Source organism: Canis lupus, chromosome 12 (genome assembly GCF_003254725.2).
Source record: "Canis lupus dingo isolate Sandy chromosome 12, ASM325472v2, whole genome shotgun sequence".
In the NCBI taxonomy this organism is placed as follows: Eukaryota; Metazoa; Chordata; class Mammalia; order Carnivora; family Canidae; genus Canis; species Canis lupus.
The window spans coordinates 5885236-5903275 of NC_064254.1; the positions used below are offsets into that span (position 1 = coordinate 5885236).

Below are 18040 nucleotides of genomic sequence, written 5' to 3' on the forward strand. Positions count from 1 at the left end.
CCAGATCTCGTAGCCCATAGTCACTTCCAGTTGGCATCGCAGCTAGGTGTTTGGGTCTGAGATCCTGCTCCCCCCACCATCTCTTCCTTTCTCAACTCCCAGACCACTGACCTTAGTAAAATCACCTTCTGATGGAACCAGGACAACCACCTTTCCTTCAGCGCTGGGCGAGGTTCCCAGAGCATTTTCCACTGTCGCCTCGCCTGGCTCTGTTATCTGGTCTCACCTTCCCAACATGGGCTGATTTCCAGATGCCTCTGCAGCAGCTGCTCCTTAGAAATTGAGGCAGGCCCCTTCAGCCAAGGGAAGAGTTTGGACTTTCCAAAATGGGGCCAGTTTGTCCTGTCCCCCGTAGATGTGAAGCCTCTCCTCTGAAGTCATTCATTCCTTCACCTGACAATTCTTACGGCATGCCTACTAGTGCCTGGCACTGCTCTAGGGTCCTGAGGAACATGATAGACACAACCCCCTGCCCACAGAGTGATAGCCTTAGTCAGGAAGATGGATGAAAAAAAAAAAAAAAAGGAAGATGGATGATAAGCAAAATAAGCAAATAAAATCTATAACATCCTGGAGGCTGGAGAGTGAAAGTGCTAAGGAGAATGAAGGGAAGCAAGGAAGGAGAGTAGAAGGGTTTTGACAAGAGGGTCCAGGAAGGCCTCCCTGAGTTGATGGCATTGGAGTAAAGGCCTGAAGGAGATGAGGCATGAGCCGTGTGATACCTGGGGAAGGGCAGTCCAGGCGGTGAGAATAGTGAGTTCAAAGGCCCTGAGGTAGGTGCGTGCCATGAATATCCAGGGAGCAGCAAGGAGACCGGTGTGCTGGAGCAGACAGGGGGAGGGGAGAGGAGTGGGAGAGGAGGGCAGAGACCTCACAGGGCGGGAGGGACTGTGCAGGCACTGGATGCCACTGTGAAGGCTTCACTTTCTCTTCTGAGTGCTCAAGCAGCCCCCCATCTCTGAGTATGTGACTTGCTGTGGCTCAGGAGCTCCCTGTGGACCACTTGGGGTTCAGAGACAAGCAACCATTGCGGAGCTCTGAGCAGAGGAGAGTGTGATCCAATCTACGTTTCGGGTCCTTGTGGTGCTGGCCGTTTGTGTTTCTTACACAGTCCCTCTGTCCTCCCTGCCCAGCATTTCAAGTGTCTCTCCTGGACGGGAGGTCACGGAGCTAATCAGGCCAACAAGGGGTAACCACGCCCCGCCCCCACCAACCCTCAACCCTTTGTTTAAGCTGGGTCTCCAGGAGCCTGGAGTCTGTGCTCCACAGTGGCTTTGGGAGGCTGCTTGTCGCCCTGGAGGGCCCCGGGGCTTCTCTCCTCCTCACCCTCCACCTCCCGCAGCTGGAGGCCCAGCTCCACCGCCTCAGCAGCACACACCAGGAGGCCTGCTCTGAGAACCAGCAGCTGCGGGAGACCGAGCATGACCTGGCTGGGCGGCTGGAGGAGGTGCAGGGGCAGCTGCAGGTGACCAGGGGGCATCTGAACGCCGCCAGGGGCCGCGTGTCCTGGCAGATGGAGGAGGAACCAAGGCAAGTAGCTGCCATCCGTGGGCTAAGGTGGGTACCAGGGCTTCCTAAAGGTAGGGAGGGAAGCTCTGGGTTCTCTGAAGCCCTGGTTCAGCACCCAGAACACATGCAGAGTTTCCCTTCTTAAACCTCACGACAATCCTGCAAGGCCACATTCTCCTGCCCATTTCTCAGACAGGGAAACTAAGGCACCAAGAAGGGAAAGTCATGTGCCCAAGTTCACACAACTTGGATACACACACACACACTGCTAGTATAGTAATGGATCCCAGAAAGCCACTCACTCTACCTGTTAGAGCTCAGAGGAGTGGGATGGGCCAGAATGGTCAGGGAAGACTTCCTGGAGAAGGTGAGGCTTCATATAGGCCCTGAGAGATGGGCAGGATTGGACAAGGGGGAGGCATGGGGCGCATGCAGGGTGGGGACCACCTGAGGAGAGACTGGGGGTTGGGGTCAGCTGTGAGGTGTTACCGATGGGGAGAGGTTCCCCTGACCTCAGCTTCCTAAACCCTTCCTAGTGTCCCCCGAGCAGGTGAGGAGAAGGCTTCAGATGCCCAGGCAGTCCCCTCTGAGGAGGCTCCCCTGCCCGGACTGTTTGGGGAGGAGGATGACTGGGACCAGCTCCTGAGCAGCTTCAACACCTCCTCGCGCAGAGCTCTGCAGCTCTCCTGGAGCCCACCTCCCACCCCAAGGACCCCCTTGGGCCCCCAGACACCCCGAGTTGTCAGGCAGATCTCCATCTCAGAGCCACGTGCTTTGCCGTTTGGTCAGGAGCCACCTTCAGATCTGGAAGGGGCTCCAAGGGGCCCTGCTGGGGCGCCCTCTGGAGCCAAGGAAGTGAAAGGAGTGGGCGCAGATGGGCAGGATGACAGTCCAGAGCAGCCCGTCCAGTCTCGCAGCCCGGAACCTCAGGAGGAGTCAGGGTCTGGCCCTGAGGCCCTCTCCCTCCGGAGTTTCCAAGGGGCCACCACTGGGGAGTCAGGGAGCCTGGTGGCAGCTGCACTCAAAGTGCTCATTCCTTTGGAGGATGCACCTCCTCCTCTGGTGACCTGTCCTCCTCCCCAGGCCCCAGCTGGGCCCAGTGAACAGCTGCAGGCCTCATACCCAGGTGACAAGAGCCCGGGGCCCGGGCCTATCCCAGACAAGCCGCCTAGGCAGACAGAGGCCCTCCATTGGGACCGGCAGGATCCTGGCTCTGAGCCAGGACTGGGGTCCCCAGGAGCTGAAGTCCTTATACCAGGGCTGGCTGGGCCCTCCCAGGATCCGGGACCTGTGGGTCAGGCTCCCTCAGAGGGGCTGGAGCGGGCCTGGTGCAGCCCTGGTGTGCAGGGAAGCCAGCCCGGGGGGCCAACAGAAGCTCAGGGCCAGGTCTTTGGGCCAGATGGGCTGTCTGGCCTCTCCCTTGAGCGTCTGGAAGAGCCCAGGGTGGAGGGAAGGAACCAGGTAGGCCGAGGAGGACAAGACCTCAGTTCAGAGCAGTCAGCTGGGGCTCACAGCCTGAAAACTGGGCATTCAGAAGCCCCCCCTCCTAGAACGGGGTCACCTCCCCTGGAGTCTCCCCTGGAGGGGGCTCAGCCTGGGGATGGAGCAGAGCCTCAGGAGCACCGGCGCAGCTCCCCCACCACAGTGGAGCTAGAAGTTCAGCCCATGCCCTCACCTCCAACTGCTCATACAGAAGAACAAGGCTCCCTTCGATCCAGGGAGCCAATGGCAGAGAACAGACTCGAAGAAGACCCAGGAAGTGAGCCCGGGGAGGCTGCGCTGAACCGGTCCCCGGAGTCCCCCGCGGCCAGCGAGCCTCTAGCCGACCCCGATTACCTCTTCCATGTCATCTTCCTGGGAGACTCCAACGTGGGCAAAACATCCTTCCTACACCTGCTGCACCAGAATTCCTTTGCCACCGGGCTGACAGCTACTGTGGGTAAGGGCTGACCTGGGGAGGGAGGCTGCAGAGGGAGGGGATGCCCGGGGAGACCCAGGGCCAATGAGCTGGAGGCAAGCCAGACAGATCCATCTCCCTGGGAAGCTGCAGGTTCTGTCCTGGCCACAGGCCCTGCATTAGACTTTATTTTATATGGGCACAATCTTACTATTTTACTAATTATCTCTAATTATAGGTAATTTGCTTTGCTGCATTGATCTGATTAGCTTATAATGTGCCGCACCAACAAAGCACCCTGCAATTTAGGGGCCAGAGCTGGTTGCCAGTGAAAACAAGCAAGTCTCCACCCACATGGCCCTGGGGGCAGGCCACTGCAGGGTGGGTGCCGCTTGCCTTTGCTCACAATTAGCCCCAGGCCAATGGGCCAAGCTCTGGCAGAGAGTTGCCCGGGGCAAGTTGAGTACTTTACACAGAATGTGTTTCTAGAGTAAGGTCAGTTAGGAGCTCAGATACCTGAGTTCAAATCCCATCTCTGCCACCCACTAGCAGTAAGGACTGGGAGAAATTATTTAACCCCTCTGAACTCTCAAACCCTCATCTGCATCATGCAGACTGCATAATGCAGGCAAGTGTACAGGCTCCCTAAAATAGGTGTAAGGATGAGTTCAGTTTGTACATGTCTTAGAATATCTGGCATGTGGTAAGTGCTCAATATTATTTTTATTACTATTATCATAAGCAAATATTTGATCATGTCTAATGCAGTGGCCCCTGCAAATGAAATATCCCCAAACACAAAGACTCCTCTACCTACAAATGTTGGGATCTGTGATCGCTTGGCATTGTACAGAGCCACGGAAATGCAAGCTCAAGAATGAAGAGGACACCCGCTTAGGCACAGAGATGGGGGGACCCATGTGTTTGTGCCAGGCAAAGTGCATGCTAACTGGGGACCAGCGCCAGACCAATGGGTAGATGACAGACTTCATGCAAAAGAGGCTTCAAGATGGGTTCTCAAATTTTTCTTTAAGAATCCTCACCTGGGGGAACCAGTTAAAAATTCAGTGTCTTGGGGACTAGAGAACTTGCAGCAGGCCTGGCCTGCTGTTGGGGAGGGTCACAGGGTCTGCGAGCCCACTGTTCTGAATCATCTGAGGTCCTGGTTACTGACCACCTACAATGCGCCAAGCATCTTCCGTGCCTCCTTCCTTTACAAAAGCCCTCCCTATATAACTGATCTGCCCCCATTATTATGTGATAAGAAGATTCCACAAAATTCAATCAAGAAAAACACAGGTTGCATAATTGTAAAAAGACAGGGCAAGCCTGCACTCACTGCTAGTCGGCTGGGAGTACCCGAGATCCAGGGGAGTGACCTGTGCCCGTCCCAGTGCCAGCTGCAGTTTGGTGCCTCCTGGTGGCTGTCATCCATCTGGCTTCACCATCAATGGGGACAATTCTGGCTTCCTCGGTCATGAACATTTCCACACCCAGCGTCACCTCCTCTGTTTCCTCCCCTTCTCTCAGAAGATGAGAACTCTAGCCTGCTGGCATTTGAGAACAGGGCTGGGTGGAGCACCAGAGCCAGAGCCAATGGAGTTATATCAGAATGTGCATTTTTGCCAGGCTTTTCCATATCCCCATTTTACAGATGAGGGAAACAGATCATAGAAGACCTGGTCAGGTTTCCTGCCCTCGCTGGGGCCCAAAGTTCATACCCATGGTCTCCTGCTTTCAGAGCACATGCCCCACCCTAGAAATTCTGCTGTGTTCTGGGTTCAGCGTGACTCTGCCCCTGGGGCCGCTCATGTAAAATAGCAGATTCCTTGGGAAGGAGATAACTGTTATATTCTTAGCGATTTATGTGGTTAAGTTATAACACGTTTTGGGGACATATGGGAGCCACGTGGGTGGATTGAGGAGGGGATGGGCAGGTTGGTGGGAGTAATGGTGGAGTTAGGAAATGCAAGGAATACTTGTTAAAGACGTTCATAGATTACATGGTGGGCATTCAAGCCAGGCTGGATATCATCACCAGGGGTTGGGTTAGATAATCTCATAGGTTCCTGCAGACCCTGGGCTTCCTAGGACAAGGATTCCTAAGGTAAAAGAGCAGTAAAGAGAAGCGGATGCTACAGACTTCTGCTTTGCCATTTTGCTGAGTCAGGTTCCCCAGGCTGCCACTTCCTGCGGAGAGCATGGGCGGGGGAACAAGGTTTCAGCCCCCACCAGAGACAGCTGCAGAGACTTTGAGAAAAGTCTCCACCAGCTCAGGGCTGGTATGAGGAGGCACGCCTTTCCAGAGCTGGCACAGGGCGTGCAGTGGGCTCCATAGCTTCAGGGCTCCCTTAGGAAAAGGAGTGGGGATGGGAAAGAAGTCCCTCTCCATCACTCCCTACTCTGCCTGAATTCCTTGGGGGTCGGCAGAAAGGTGTACCCCAAAAGTTTCTAAACCTTCCTGGGATTTCACTAATCCCTTTATATTTGCAGAGACAGGAAGGGTCCAGAAGCATGACCACAGCGAGGGGTGGGGCTGTGAAATTGGAAGGGCTGTGGCTCAGGGAGATGAGAATAAGACTGAAAATGATCACCTCCCAAGCACCCCTGGGCCAAACCTCAAACGTGATCAGTCAATCCTCCCAATCTTTCTGCAATGTGGAGCTTTTATTTTCTTTGTTAATGTGATATTCTTTTTTACAGGTAGTTTTTAAATTTATTTTTATTTATTTTAAAATAAGCTCTATACCCAAGGTAGGACTTGAACTCATGGCTCTGAGGTCAAGAGTCACGTGCTCAACTGACTGAGCCAGCCAGGTACCCCAATGTGGGTCTTTTTTAATTGTCACCTGGCAAAGAGGGAAGGGAGGCTCAAAGAGGTAAAGTGACTTACCTGAGGTCACGCAGCCAATAGAGCAGCAAAGGATGGGCAGCTCACAGCCCCATCGGTCATCCCTGAAACCAGTGCTCCTTCTTCCCTCTGAGGCTGCCTGTTTCTACCCCACTGTGTGGTTGTTGGGGGAAGATCCATGCTATACTTAGGAATGAAACAGAGAGTATTATAAAAATAAAACAGTGAAACTGATTTTCCTGAGGGACCTGAAGAATAAACGTTGCTGTACGGTTGGGAAGACAGATATGTTCATAGAAGCCAAGACAATGCAAGGTGCCTCAAATTGGCACCGACCATCCGGGTGTGGGAGTGCAGTGGGCGAGGCAGTCAGGAAGGGTTTCTTGGAGGATTCAGGCTCTTGAGTATGGATGGGATTTGGAGAGCTGAGGGGAAGCTCAGCAGCCAGAGGAGCTGGTGTTGGGGACAGGTGTATCCTGGGGCAGGTTTGGGCTGGAAGCCCTGGATGGTAACTTGGCAGCAGGCCCAACACCCCTGTGTGTGTCCTAGGAGTGGATTTTCGGGTCAAAACTCTGCTGGTGGACAACAAGTGCTTCGTGCTGCAGCTTTGGGACACAGCTGGTCAGGAGAGGTAAGGGGCCCTGTCTCCGTTAGTGGCGTTGGGGCCCTGCGCTGAGCCCAAGGTGAAGAGGGGTGGAGGGCAGCCTGACCTTGACAACTCCAACTCAGGCAAGAGGTGATCAAGTATAAAAAAGCCATCCAGCTCCTAAGCATTTAGGAGGTTGGGAAAGCAGAGATGAGTCAAGCTTCTGTGGGCTCACAGAGGGGGCAGCAGACCCAGAGTCCCCCCCCGCCCTTGGCCTCGCAGGACAGCTGTGAAGGCCATTCCAACATGGCCCTCGGGGGACAGCTTGGCCGATCTCCAGGCCTTCTGAAAATGCTGGCCTGCCACTTTCCAGTGAGGCAGGAGTGATCAACGTGCAAAAGGCACACCCTTAACCCAGCAGTTCTGCTTCCAGAAATTCATTGTGCTGGTGAACTCACACATGACTGTAATACCAGCATGTCCATCGCAACATCGTCTGTGCTGGGAGCACCAGGAACAGCCTAAACATAAGGACTGGTGGGCCAGAGAATAAGTCAGGGTCTGGCTACACAGTCCATAGAATATTATGAAGCCACCAAAAAAAAAAAGACTGAGGACTCTGTCTGTGTGCCAGCGGGGAAACACCTGCAAGATGTTATATTAACTGGAAAAAGCAAAGCAGATGAGTGTTTTGCCCCCTATTTGTGTTTAACAGGGAAGAGAGGTGTACGTATGTGAAGGTGCGTATGTACACGGCGTGCATGTACGCATACATATATTTGTATATATTCATAAAATACCTCTGGAAACTGGTAACCCTGGCTGCCTCTGGGGAGGGAGACTGAGTGGTGGGGGCCGGGGGACGTGGGGACAGACTTTTCCCTGGGTACCCTTCCGTACCTTTTGAAACTTGAACCATGAGAACTGCTACCTTTTCAACAATCACTACGCTGCAAGAAGGAAAACGTCTGCACACTGTCTTCGGGAAGCAGTTAGGAGCAGGAAAGCTTCATTCTCCCACCTTGCAGCTGAAGTAGCTAAGGCCCAGAGGGGCCAGGGTGAGGGGGCGGCCCACCAGGCCTGGCCTCATGCAGACTGTCTGGGCAGGTACCACAGCATGACTCGGCAGCTGCTCCGCAAAGCCGACGGCGTGGTCCTCATGTACGACATCACCTCCCAGGAGAGCTTCGCCCACGTGCGCTACTGGCTGAACTGTCTCCAGGTAAGCAGCCACCTTAGCCACCTGCAGATGGCTGTTGGGCTTGGCCCCAGCTTTGGGAGTCAAGAGGGAACTTGTACCCTGCCCACGCCCTCTTTTCTCCCAGGATTACGAATGATACCACGGATATGTGGGTGATGTGACCCACTGAGGACATGGGGCTGGATGAGCTGGGAGCATAGTCATATGAAGAAACCACAACCACGTAGTACAGCCTCCAAAACAAACTACTTCCTTTATCTCTTGAACATTCCTTTCCTATATATAGCAGCTCTGCAATGTCTTCTTAACACCTGGGGATAATGCAAGGCTAGTACTACTCTAGGTGATAATTCCTCTGTCCACACATGTCTAGTTCTCTCCCCCATGTACTTAATTGTTCCATATATACTGAAATTCTGCAGTATGTACTAGCACTGCAGAGGGGTATGATGAAAGACATGTGTCTTCTCTCTGGAAGTTTCTAGTCCAGCTGAAGAGAAGTAGGATAAGGTCTAGTCCGGCAAAAGAAGTAGGATAAGGTACTATACGGGGGTGGCCAGGCTCTGGGTCTGACAGGACCTCGGTTTGAATCCCAGCTACCCTGCCCCGACTCTATCATCTTGGACAAATAACTTCTCTGAACTTCCATCTTCCCACTTTTCTCATACAGTTGTTAGGATTAATAGGTACAGTTGCCGTTAGAACAACACCGGGTATATTGTAAGTGCTCAGGAAGCAGAAGCTAGTGGTAGTAGTACTCATGAAACAATCAGGAAGTGAGCCAAGCCAGCCCATGTAATCAAGTGCTGGGCTGTTTGGCACAGGCAAGAAGAGAGGGTTGTGGGCAGGAACAATCCTGGAAGGCTTCCTGGGGGAGGTACCTTGGGGGCTGGCCTTGGGAAATGGGTGAATGTTTGCAGGCAGCAAGAAGGGGCATGTTCACTCTAGACTGAAGGGAAGATGTCGTGGGTGGGGTAAAGGTGTGGAGTGAGTGTTACAGGGAAAGGCCGGGGCAGGGGCCGGGGGCAGGGTTGGGTGTGCACACTGTCAGCTTCCTGGAGGGCAGGGCCAAATCCTCCCAGGGCCTGGCACACCACAGCAGAAACCCAACATGTGTGGCTAAGGGAATGTATTCTATGTGCAGGAATCAGGGCCCAACGGGGTGGCCATCCTTCTTCTGGGAAACAAGACGGACCGTGAGGAGGAGCGGCAGGTGCCCATAGAGGCCGGCCAGCAACTGGCCCAGGTGAGCACCTGGCCATCAGTCCCCCACCCAGCCTGGCCTGGACAGAACCCTCCCTGGAGGGACATGAAGAGGTCACCCTGGCCTGGGCCACTGAGAAGGACCCATTGCCCATCCCTGCCCCTACCCCTGCCCTGCCAGAGGCCGGGTCAGAGTGGACAGCAGCCTGGTCTCCTCTGCCTCCCACCCACCCTGTTCTTAGACTGAAACATGCAACCAGCGGGTCTGACTTTGGCTCTCAGATGGACTTAGCAGATCCCTACACAACATTCTGACCTATATAAAAATATCTTCAGAGTAAAAAAAAAAAAAAGTTTTAAGAGCTTCACTTAAAATTCCCAATCAAATCTTAATTTTCCCTCTGGTCTCTAATTAACATAACATTCCTTCTAATTTATTCTATCTTAAGACTCCAATTCTTCCCTGGCAAGATTGCATCAAAAGTCCCACCACCAGACAGTGGATACTATTTATTTATGAACAGAAGTTGACCACATTCCAGAAACTCCAGAGAATAATAAAGAAGGGAAAAAGCTCCCAGCCCCTGCCCGCCCCCCACCACAACCCCCCTTGGCATTTCCATATTGTATTTCTTTCCCCTTCTCCCCTCCTTTCTCAGAATCATGAGCTCATCACCATGGCTCCTGGTTGGCGCAGGAATCGCCCCCCTTAAATGTAGTGGCTCATCTCTTTGACATAGTAATTCCTCCTCTAGCAATTTATCCTAAGGAAAGAATCAGAAATAATAATCCCTACGAGAATAGCATAATGGATACCCACATATAATGTATAATCAAGCGTGTTTATATGAGGATGTTCTTTACAGTATTATTTATAAGAACAAACATTTGGCAGGAGTTGGTGGTTAAGTTGTGGAGGTTCATGTGAGAGGCCACCATTTGCCATTAAGAATCCTGTCCCAGAAAAATATTTGAGGGCGTGGAGGAAGTGCCTACAATGTAATGTGAAGTCAGAAGAGCAGCTGCAAGTCCCAGCTTAGGTTGAGTTGAACCCTGGGAGGTTGCTGACATTCGACTGGGTCCTGCCGGAGCAGCCAGTTCATAGGATTGACTCCACCAGCACGATGGCATTTAGCCCACTCACCCCCAGGGGGTCATATAAAACGGAATAGAAATATATATCAAACACTACCTAACACGAGTGGTTTATATTTTGCTTTTGCACTTTTTGAAGGCTGTATTTTCCAATAGTTCCCTGCCCTCAGCTGAATATTTTTGAAATCAAAAAACATAACTAGAGGACTCAGCGGTTGAGCACCTGCCTTTGGCTCAGACCGTGATCCTGGGGTCCTGGGATCGAGTCCCACATTGGGCTCCCTACAGGGAGCCTGCTTCTCCCTCTGCCTGTGTCTCTGCCTCTCTCTCTGTGTGTCTCTCATGAATAAATAAATAAAATCTTTTTTTAAAAAACCACATAACTAATAGTTTAAAATGTCCCCAAGGACATTTCTCCAATTTGGGACACAGGCTTTCCATCGTCACTCAGGGTGTGGGCTGTGGAATGTCTCTGGGGTGGCATCTTTGACACGGTGGCCAGCCAGGGTGGAGGTGCAGGGGGCAAGGAGCCGAGGGCCGGGGGCCAGGCTGCCTCACCCATCGAGGGTGGCCTAGGGACACCCTGGGTGGGATTCTTTGATGGCCAGGCCATGGGCATTTCTGCCAGGATGCTCAGTGGGCTCTCCCGGGGGTCTGTCTGCAGGAGCTGGGGGTCTCCTTTGGAGAGTGCAGTGCTGCCCTAGGTCACAACATCCTGGAGCCCGTGGTGAATCTGGCTCGGTGAGTTCCACCCCGATGCTCACCCCCTGAGTCCCCTGGGCAGCCTCCAGATCCCGCCTGTGGGAAGGGAAGACCCACTCTGAGGAAGCATCATGAAACTGTAAAGCTCACCCTCTGGGGAAGGGGAGAGAGCACTCTGTGGAGAGTCTGAGTCCAGCTCTACTAGTTCCATTGCTCTGCTCACCTTCTCAAAGTCTCCTGCACCCTTTCGAGCTTTAGCTTACTTTCTCGCTTACCCAGTGCAGTGGGCCTGAGAGGGTCACCTTCCTGCTCTCAACCTTCCAGTAACTTCCACTAGATTGACTTATTTATTTTTGACAGTTTTTATTTTTATTTGTTTACTTAAGTAATCTCTACACCCAATGTGGGGCTCACACTCATGACCCCTGAGATCGCAAGTTGCATGTGCTTCCTACTGAGCCAGCCAGGTGCTCCAACTTCCGCTAGATTTAGAATAAAATCCAAATGCCTCCAAACGGCCTTTGTCGTCTCTGGGGCCTCCCCCGTCCCTGTGTGCACACGTGCAAGCACACACATGCACATTTACTCACTCAGCCTCTGCCACTCAGAGGGGCCCTCCCTGACCACTCTCTGTCCCACCACTATTCTGGATCCCTGTCCCCTATTCGTGTCCTTCAAAGCCCTTCTCGACATATTGTAAGGACACAGGCATTTGTCTGTTTCTCTGTTCCCTGGTTGCTGTGAGCCTCCTGCCCTAGGCGGTAGCTCCAGGAAGGTGGGGCCATGTCTGTTGGGTCCAGCTCCCCTCCCTCTACACCCAGGGCCTGGCACCTACTAGGTGCCCCCAAAATGAAGGAAATGAGTAAGGCAGAAGGGGTCCCCGGCCCGATCATCTGGAAGCCCCTTATCTGACAAAGTAGCCCAGGTGCCACGTGGAATGCAGTGCAAGGCAGAGCAGATGAGAGAGAGGGGGCTTCGGGGGGCACAATCCCCCAGCCCCACAGAGGATCAGGTGATGCCCTGGGTTAGACACCTGCTCAACAGCTTCCCTCAGCTTCCCTCCTTCAAAAGCCCGAGTTCCTGAATGTGGCTTCCAGGCCCCCAGGGCTCTGAACCCCTATTGCCTCTAAGGCTCATTTATGGCCAATTTGGTCTTTGGGCTTCGCATCATTCAGCGCAGTGGTCCGCACACAGTAAATATATCGTGAGTGAATGAATGAACGAATGAATGAACTTCTTTGATTTCCCTAAGCTCTCTCTTGACACTGAGCCTTTGCCCTCAGCCGGAAACAAACCCCCCTTTTCTGCTAGGGTCCCTTGTCCTCTGCTCAGCCTCAGGTCTGACGCAGCCTCGGCTCTGACACTGCCTCCTTCCTCCCTAAACCCTTCGGGGACCCGGCGTGCGGTCCCTCCATGTCCTTCCTTATTCCTGGTTCTGACGGCCTCTTCTCCTGTCCGTTTCCTCACTTCTCAAGGCGAGGACATGCTGGCTTCGTGGTCTCGTTCAGTGTCCCTTGCACAGTGGAGAGGCACACAGTAGGCTGGAAAGAAAGCTAGGAAGGCCACAGAAGGCCAGAGTCTCCGTGGCCCCATTTTCCTGGTGCCACGTGGAATGCAGTGCAGGGCAGAGCAGATGGGAGAGGGGGCTTCGGGGGGCACAATCCCCCAGCCCCACAGAGGCACCCACAGGCCCCTCCGTGCTGCCCCCCGAAGGTGAGACAGAGGGCTGATGTCTCCTGTTGTCATACAGGTCACTCAAGATGCAGGAGGACCGCCTGAAGGACTCGCTGGTGGAGGTGGCCCCTAAGAGGTCACAGAAGAGAGCTGGCTGTTGCTTCTGACCATCTGGCCCAGCCAGGGTAGGACGCCCACCCCTTGGGCTTCCTGTTCCTCAGCTCCTGTCCCACCTGCCCAGATGCAGCAGTGACACAGATGGCCAGCTTGAAAGTTCAGGAAGATCTCCCTCAGGTCAAGACTTGGATCCCAGGGCAGGGGCTGCATGGACACTGCTGCTCTTGCACTCTGAAGAAGGATTTGACGGGGGTGGGGGTTGGTTGTTCATGGTGAAAACCCTCTCAAGAAAGGAAAAGTCTAGAAAAATGAATTAAGGAAAACATACCATATCATTGGCCACACATCTCTGTGTGGTAAAATTATAGGGTGAATATGTGGGGGAGTCATTTCCTTTTTTATAAGTATTTGTATTTCTCTATCTTTGGCAAAGCTTGGGTATTCCTTATATAGTCAAAAATAAAAATAAATGCAGAGAGGAGGGAAAGAAACTTTCCGAGGAGCTTGCTTTGGGGGCTGATGACTAATTGATACAACCTGTTAATTACAAAATACTCTTTATTAAGCAGTCCCACTGTTGCATGCCTGCCAAAACCGGTGAACCTTGTCTCACTCTCCATCTGTGTGCGAGCATCAAGTTTCTTCCGAGCAGAATCCGATTCCCAGGGAAGAGCAATGTTCTGATGCTCCCTGGCAGGCCCTACTCCCCGTGTGTCCCTGAGCCCCAACCCCATTCCGTTTCCCCAAGACCTGTCTCGCAGGGGTCATATTCGGGGATCCCACCCCTTGCTCCAATGCCACAGCGTCCCCTGGTGCAGCCTTCTGCCCTGAGGTGGGCTGGCGGGGTCTGGGGAGCAGTGGAGAAGCTGGATTCAGATCACTCAGAGGCTCCTCTTTGGAGCTTTTGTTGAAGTTCCAAAGTGGCTGCAGATTATAAACCAGGCCGGGGTCCTCAGTGCCATTGAGGAGTCTGCTTGGAAAGTCTTGGGGAGTTGACCCCTCAGTGTTGGACAATCTCTCATGTCAGTTTGCTGCAACTGCTGTCCTTGTCATCGTACATCGCAATGATGCTCGCCACATCCCGCAATCCAGTGTGTGCGGGACGCTGAGCTTGTAATGATTACTTTGTAATCGTTCAGTACTGGTGAACCAGAGAGGGTGGGAGGTAGAAGACAGAGCCTTCCTACAGGCTTAATCAGTCTCCAATCTTGGCTCTGTCCCTCTGCTCAGTTCCGGAAGGGATGCCTGGGATGCCTCTGCAGCAGTGAGCTGTTTGTCGTTCGAGGCATATAAGTGCATGTCGGGTGACACTTGACAAGAGGCAAGGTGGAAAAGATTCCGGCATCAGAAGCCACCAAAGTTTGCCTCAGCTGCCCTAACGGACCTCATCCAGCCTCTGGATATTATGCAGGATGATTTTGTGATACAGCCAGTTCTCACTGATTCTTACCTCCAATGTCTTCTCCCTGCTGCCATCCTCTTTCTCAACTCACAAGCCTCTTCCTGCTCTGAACAGTTATTAGGCTATAGTAGATTCCAGGAAAGACAGACAAGGAGAGGTGGCCACGGGTGAGGGTGGGGGGGCAGGTCCTACTGTTGCTAATGGCTCTCTCTGGGACCTGGGGACCCGGCAGGCATGGACAACTCTGTCCTGTAGGCCAGCCGGTTAATGAGGCAGGTAAGCAGGGTGTGATTCCTGGGGGAGCCAGCACAGCAGATAGAGGCCCTGTCCTTTGGGGGACCTGGTATAGAAGTGGCCTTGGGGCCTGCCCCTCCCATCTCAGCTCTCCCCCAGCTGCAGGCGGCCAGCTCAGGGTCCCTAGAGGTGGGATGCTAGAAAGGACCGCACACCTGCCCAGGACTATCTCTTGGCTTTCTCTGGCAAGATCTAGCTGCGGAGGAGCCTTTCCTGGTGTCAGAGGGCTCCAAGTCAGCAAGCAGAGCCCAGGAACCTCAGAGCAGCACAAGGCACATGTGGAGAGCAGCAGGAGGGACTCAAGGTAGATTTCAGAGTGAACTTGCCGGCAAGTGGTGAGTTCTCAGGGCATGTCTGCTAAGGGGGCTCAGGTCACACCTTAGCTTGAGACTGATTAAGAAGAGGCAGGACTGGGCTGATGGGACTCAGGATGCAGAGAGAGAAGGGGAGGGCAGGGGGAGACAATGGAGCCTGGACAGAGATGTTCGGGAAGAGAGCTGTTCAGAACTGGGGGTGGGCAGAAGCAAGACAGCCATGGTGTACAAAGTACCTACTTCGTGCCAGGCACTATTCCGGCACTTAACTTGTACTGCCCCATTTAATCCCCACATCTGCCCTGTGAGATGGGGCTTGTGGTTATCCCCACTTTACAGATGAGGAAAATGAGGCACAGAGTAGCTGGACCACAGTCAACACAGCTAGCAAGTGGTGCAGTGGAATTTTGAACCCAGGCTCCGGCAGCCACAAGCTTCACCACAAAATCATGGTAGTTAGAGGAGGGTATTGACACTTAGATGGAACAGGGCCCAGGTCCCTGGACCCTTTCTTTTCCTCCCCTCCCCTCCACTCATGTCATCTGCAGGCAGGCCTGGGCCAGGTAGAAGGGGGAAAAAAAGATTCACAGATGCTGAGAGAATGACTAGGATTAGGACCCCACAGGCTGTTGTGTTTGCTGTTGGCTCAGGGTAAATACTCAGGAAATATTTATTTATTGAGTTAATGGGCAAGTCTCTCCCCAAGAAAGCTAGGGATGCTGGCCTGGTCTGTAGGGTGGCAGGTGGAGACACTGGCTAACTCTGGGATGTCTAGACCCCATTTCCCAGCCTGACTCCTAGCAATCGGGGACTCTCCATGTCTTCAGCATGTAGGATGGTGTGGGGGTGAGGAGGAAGCTGGGGTGCAGCGCTGCCCCTGACCCTGCCAGGTAACCAGCACACAGCCATAGACGGCAGTCATTCCCAAGCTGGTGTGCCCTGCAGAGTCCTCTGGGATCTTTCAAAAAACACCAAAGCCCAGCCCAACTAAATCCCGTCCCTGGGATGGGACCCATGGATTAGTATTTTTGCAACTCCCCAGGTGATCCCACTGTGCAGAAAAATTTGGGAACCCCTGGCAGGGGCTTCATGCCTTCTCAAAGCCCCTGCATATCCACTTCCTTACTTGAACCTCAAATTAATATCTGCCTGTTTCATAGGCAGGCAAGGTTTTTGTTAAAAAATATATAAATATATAAATATAAATATATATAGGTGCCTGGGTAGCTCAGTCAGTTGAGCATCCAGCTCTGGATTTCGGCTCAGATCTTGATCTCGGGACCATGAGATCAAGCCTGCACTGGGCTCTGCACTCAGCAGGGAGTCTGCTTCTCTCCCTCCCCTTCTGCCCCTCCCTCAACCCTCCAAATAAATAAGTAAAATCTAAAAAGTGCATTTGGTGTGTACACACCGTCCCCAAGCACTCCCTGCAGAAATCGTAGAAATAAAGAGATTATAAAGAGGAAAATGAAAATGACCTGAACCTCACCCTTTTGTAGCAGTTACTGATGACATCTATTTTTATTGTATTTTCTTCCTTCTTCAAAGTTGAGGAAGCTGAGGTAGGGAACCTGGGTAACTTTCCCAAAGTCACGGGGCTACAAAGTAGCAGAGTCAGGATTCGAACCCGGGGTGCTGACCCGGCCTGTCCCGCCAAGCTGTTGTGCGGTCTCAAGTGATTACCGCCCGCCAAGGGGCACCCACTGGACGCGGGGGGCTGAGAAAGGTGGGGGGCTCTACGGGGAAAAAGGAAGCTGGTTTGGACACGTGTCCTTGTGTGTCTGGGGCAGGAGGATGCAGCCCGGGCTGGAGCCCAATGCCACGTCCGCCGCGGGGCTCGCGGCCACACCCGAGCCACTGTTGCGACTCGTCCTCGCCGGGGCCTGTGGCCTCGTCCTGCTGGTGGGGCTGCTGGCCAACGGGCTCATGCTGCTGGTGGTGGGCCGCGGCCCGGGCGCCTCCCGGCCGCTCCTCGTCCTGACCAACAGCCTCATGGTGAACATCACGCTGTCTGACCTGCTCTTCCTGGCCTGCGTGGTGCCCGTGCTGCTGCTGAGCTTCCTGCGGCCTGACTGGTGGCTGGGCCCTGTCGTCTGCACCACCAGCCAGGCCACCAACAATGCCACCATGTTCTGTACCTTCTACAGCATGGTGGCCACGGCTTTGCTGCGCCATGTGGCCGTGGCCCGGCCTGATGTGGCCCTCCCCTCTGGCAGGGGCGCCCGCCTGCTGCTCTGTGGGGCCATGTGGGTCCTGGGCCTCACTGTGTCATTGCCCAACTGGCTGTTCCAAAGGGTGGTTGTGGAGGAGGGGGCCGCAGGGGCCCGGGCCTGTCCTCTTGCTCCTGAGCCCGGCCCAGACCTCCTGCTACTTCACCCTGCTGGGAGCCCTGGCCTTCCTGCCTTGTATGTTGGGGCTCGGCTGCTCTTTCAGCCACGTGGGCTGGCTCCTGTGGACACAGCCTCGTGGCCCCATTGGGGAGAGCATCCTGGAGCACCAGGAGAACACAGGGTTCATCCTTGTGGTGCTGGTGGTCTTCGTGCTGATGTGGGGGCCCTGCTCCGTGCTGGGCTATGTGGCAGCTGTGGGTGGCCTGCCTGCCACGCCAGTGGCTTTCGTGGCATCCAGCCTCTGCACCATCCTGGCCTACTCCAATTGTGCCGTCAGCCCTGTCCTCTGCTTCTACCTGTCCCGCCCCTTCCAGGCGGGGCTCAGGGATCTCTTCCGCAGGCCAAGGGCAGCCAGGCGCCCTGGGCGTGTGGGTGGGGCCAGTGTGCTGCTGGAGAGCATCCGGGACAGGGCCCCAGGAGGCCTATGGGGTCTGGCTGGGGTCTGAGAAGATAGGCTGATGGGAGACAGGGCTGAGAGTCAAGAGAAGTGGGAAGCCCTTTAGTGACATTAGAGCATGTCCCCTCCATTTCTCCAGTGGGGAGACTGAGATCCAGAGCAGGCAGGTGGCCCAGCAAAGGTGACACTAGGTTGATGTTCCCATTCCACTTTGGGACTCAGATACTATAGGCTTTACCATTTACCATTTTCTTGTTATATGGCCTTGAAAAAGTCTCTTACCCTCTCTCTGACTCTGTTCTCTCATTTAGAAAATGGGTAATGATTATACCATGTTCATGGGGTTGTTGTAAAGAGAAACTCAACACATGTAACACATATAACATGCTTAGAGGAATGCCTGGTGCT

At 53.8% G+C, this 18040-nt stretch overlaps 2 protein-coding genes across 5 annotated transcripts in view; both read left to right on the forward strand.

The window, feature by feature from the left end:
• The window catches only part of RAB44 (RAB44, member RAS oncogene family), a 36212-nt gene extending 22886 nt beyond the window's left edge, over positions 1-13326 (forward strand). For 3 of the 4 annotated variants that reach the window (XM_035698023.2, XM_035698024.2, XM_035698025.2), the window contains 7 exons: positions 1343-1557; positions 2046-3448; positions 6807-6888; positions 7951-8065; positions 9189-9290; positions 11007-11083; positions 12795-13326. In XM_035698023.2, the coding sequence (XP_035553916.2) occupies positions 1343-1557; positions 2046-3448; positions 6807-6888; positions 7951-8065; positions 9189-9290; positions 11007-11083; positions 12795-12885 (2085 nt within the window). In that variant the 3' untranslated portion in view covers positions 12886-13326. The remainder of the gene's footprint in view (positions 1-1342; positions 1558-2045; positions 3449-6806; positions 6889-7950; positions 8066-9188; positions 9291-11006; positions 11084-12794) is intronic. The other variant, XM_025418596.3, reaches the window with a different exon arrangement.
• Positions 13327-16639: 3313 nt separating this feature from the next.
• On the forward strand, positions 16640-17681 carry LOC112641851 (galanin receptor type 1-like). Its single transcript, XM_049092600.1, is given in 2 exon segments — positions 16640-17179; positions 17181-17681. Coding segments are annotated over 2 exon segments (1041 nt in total).
• Positions 17682-18040: the final 359 nt, after the last annotated feature.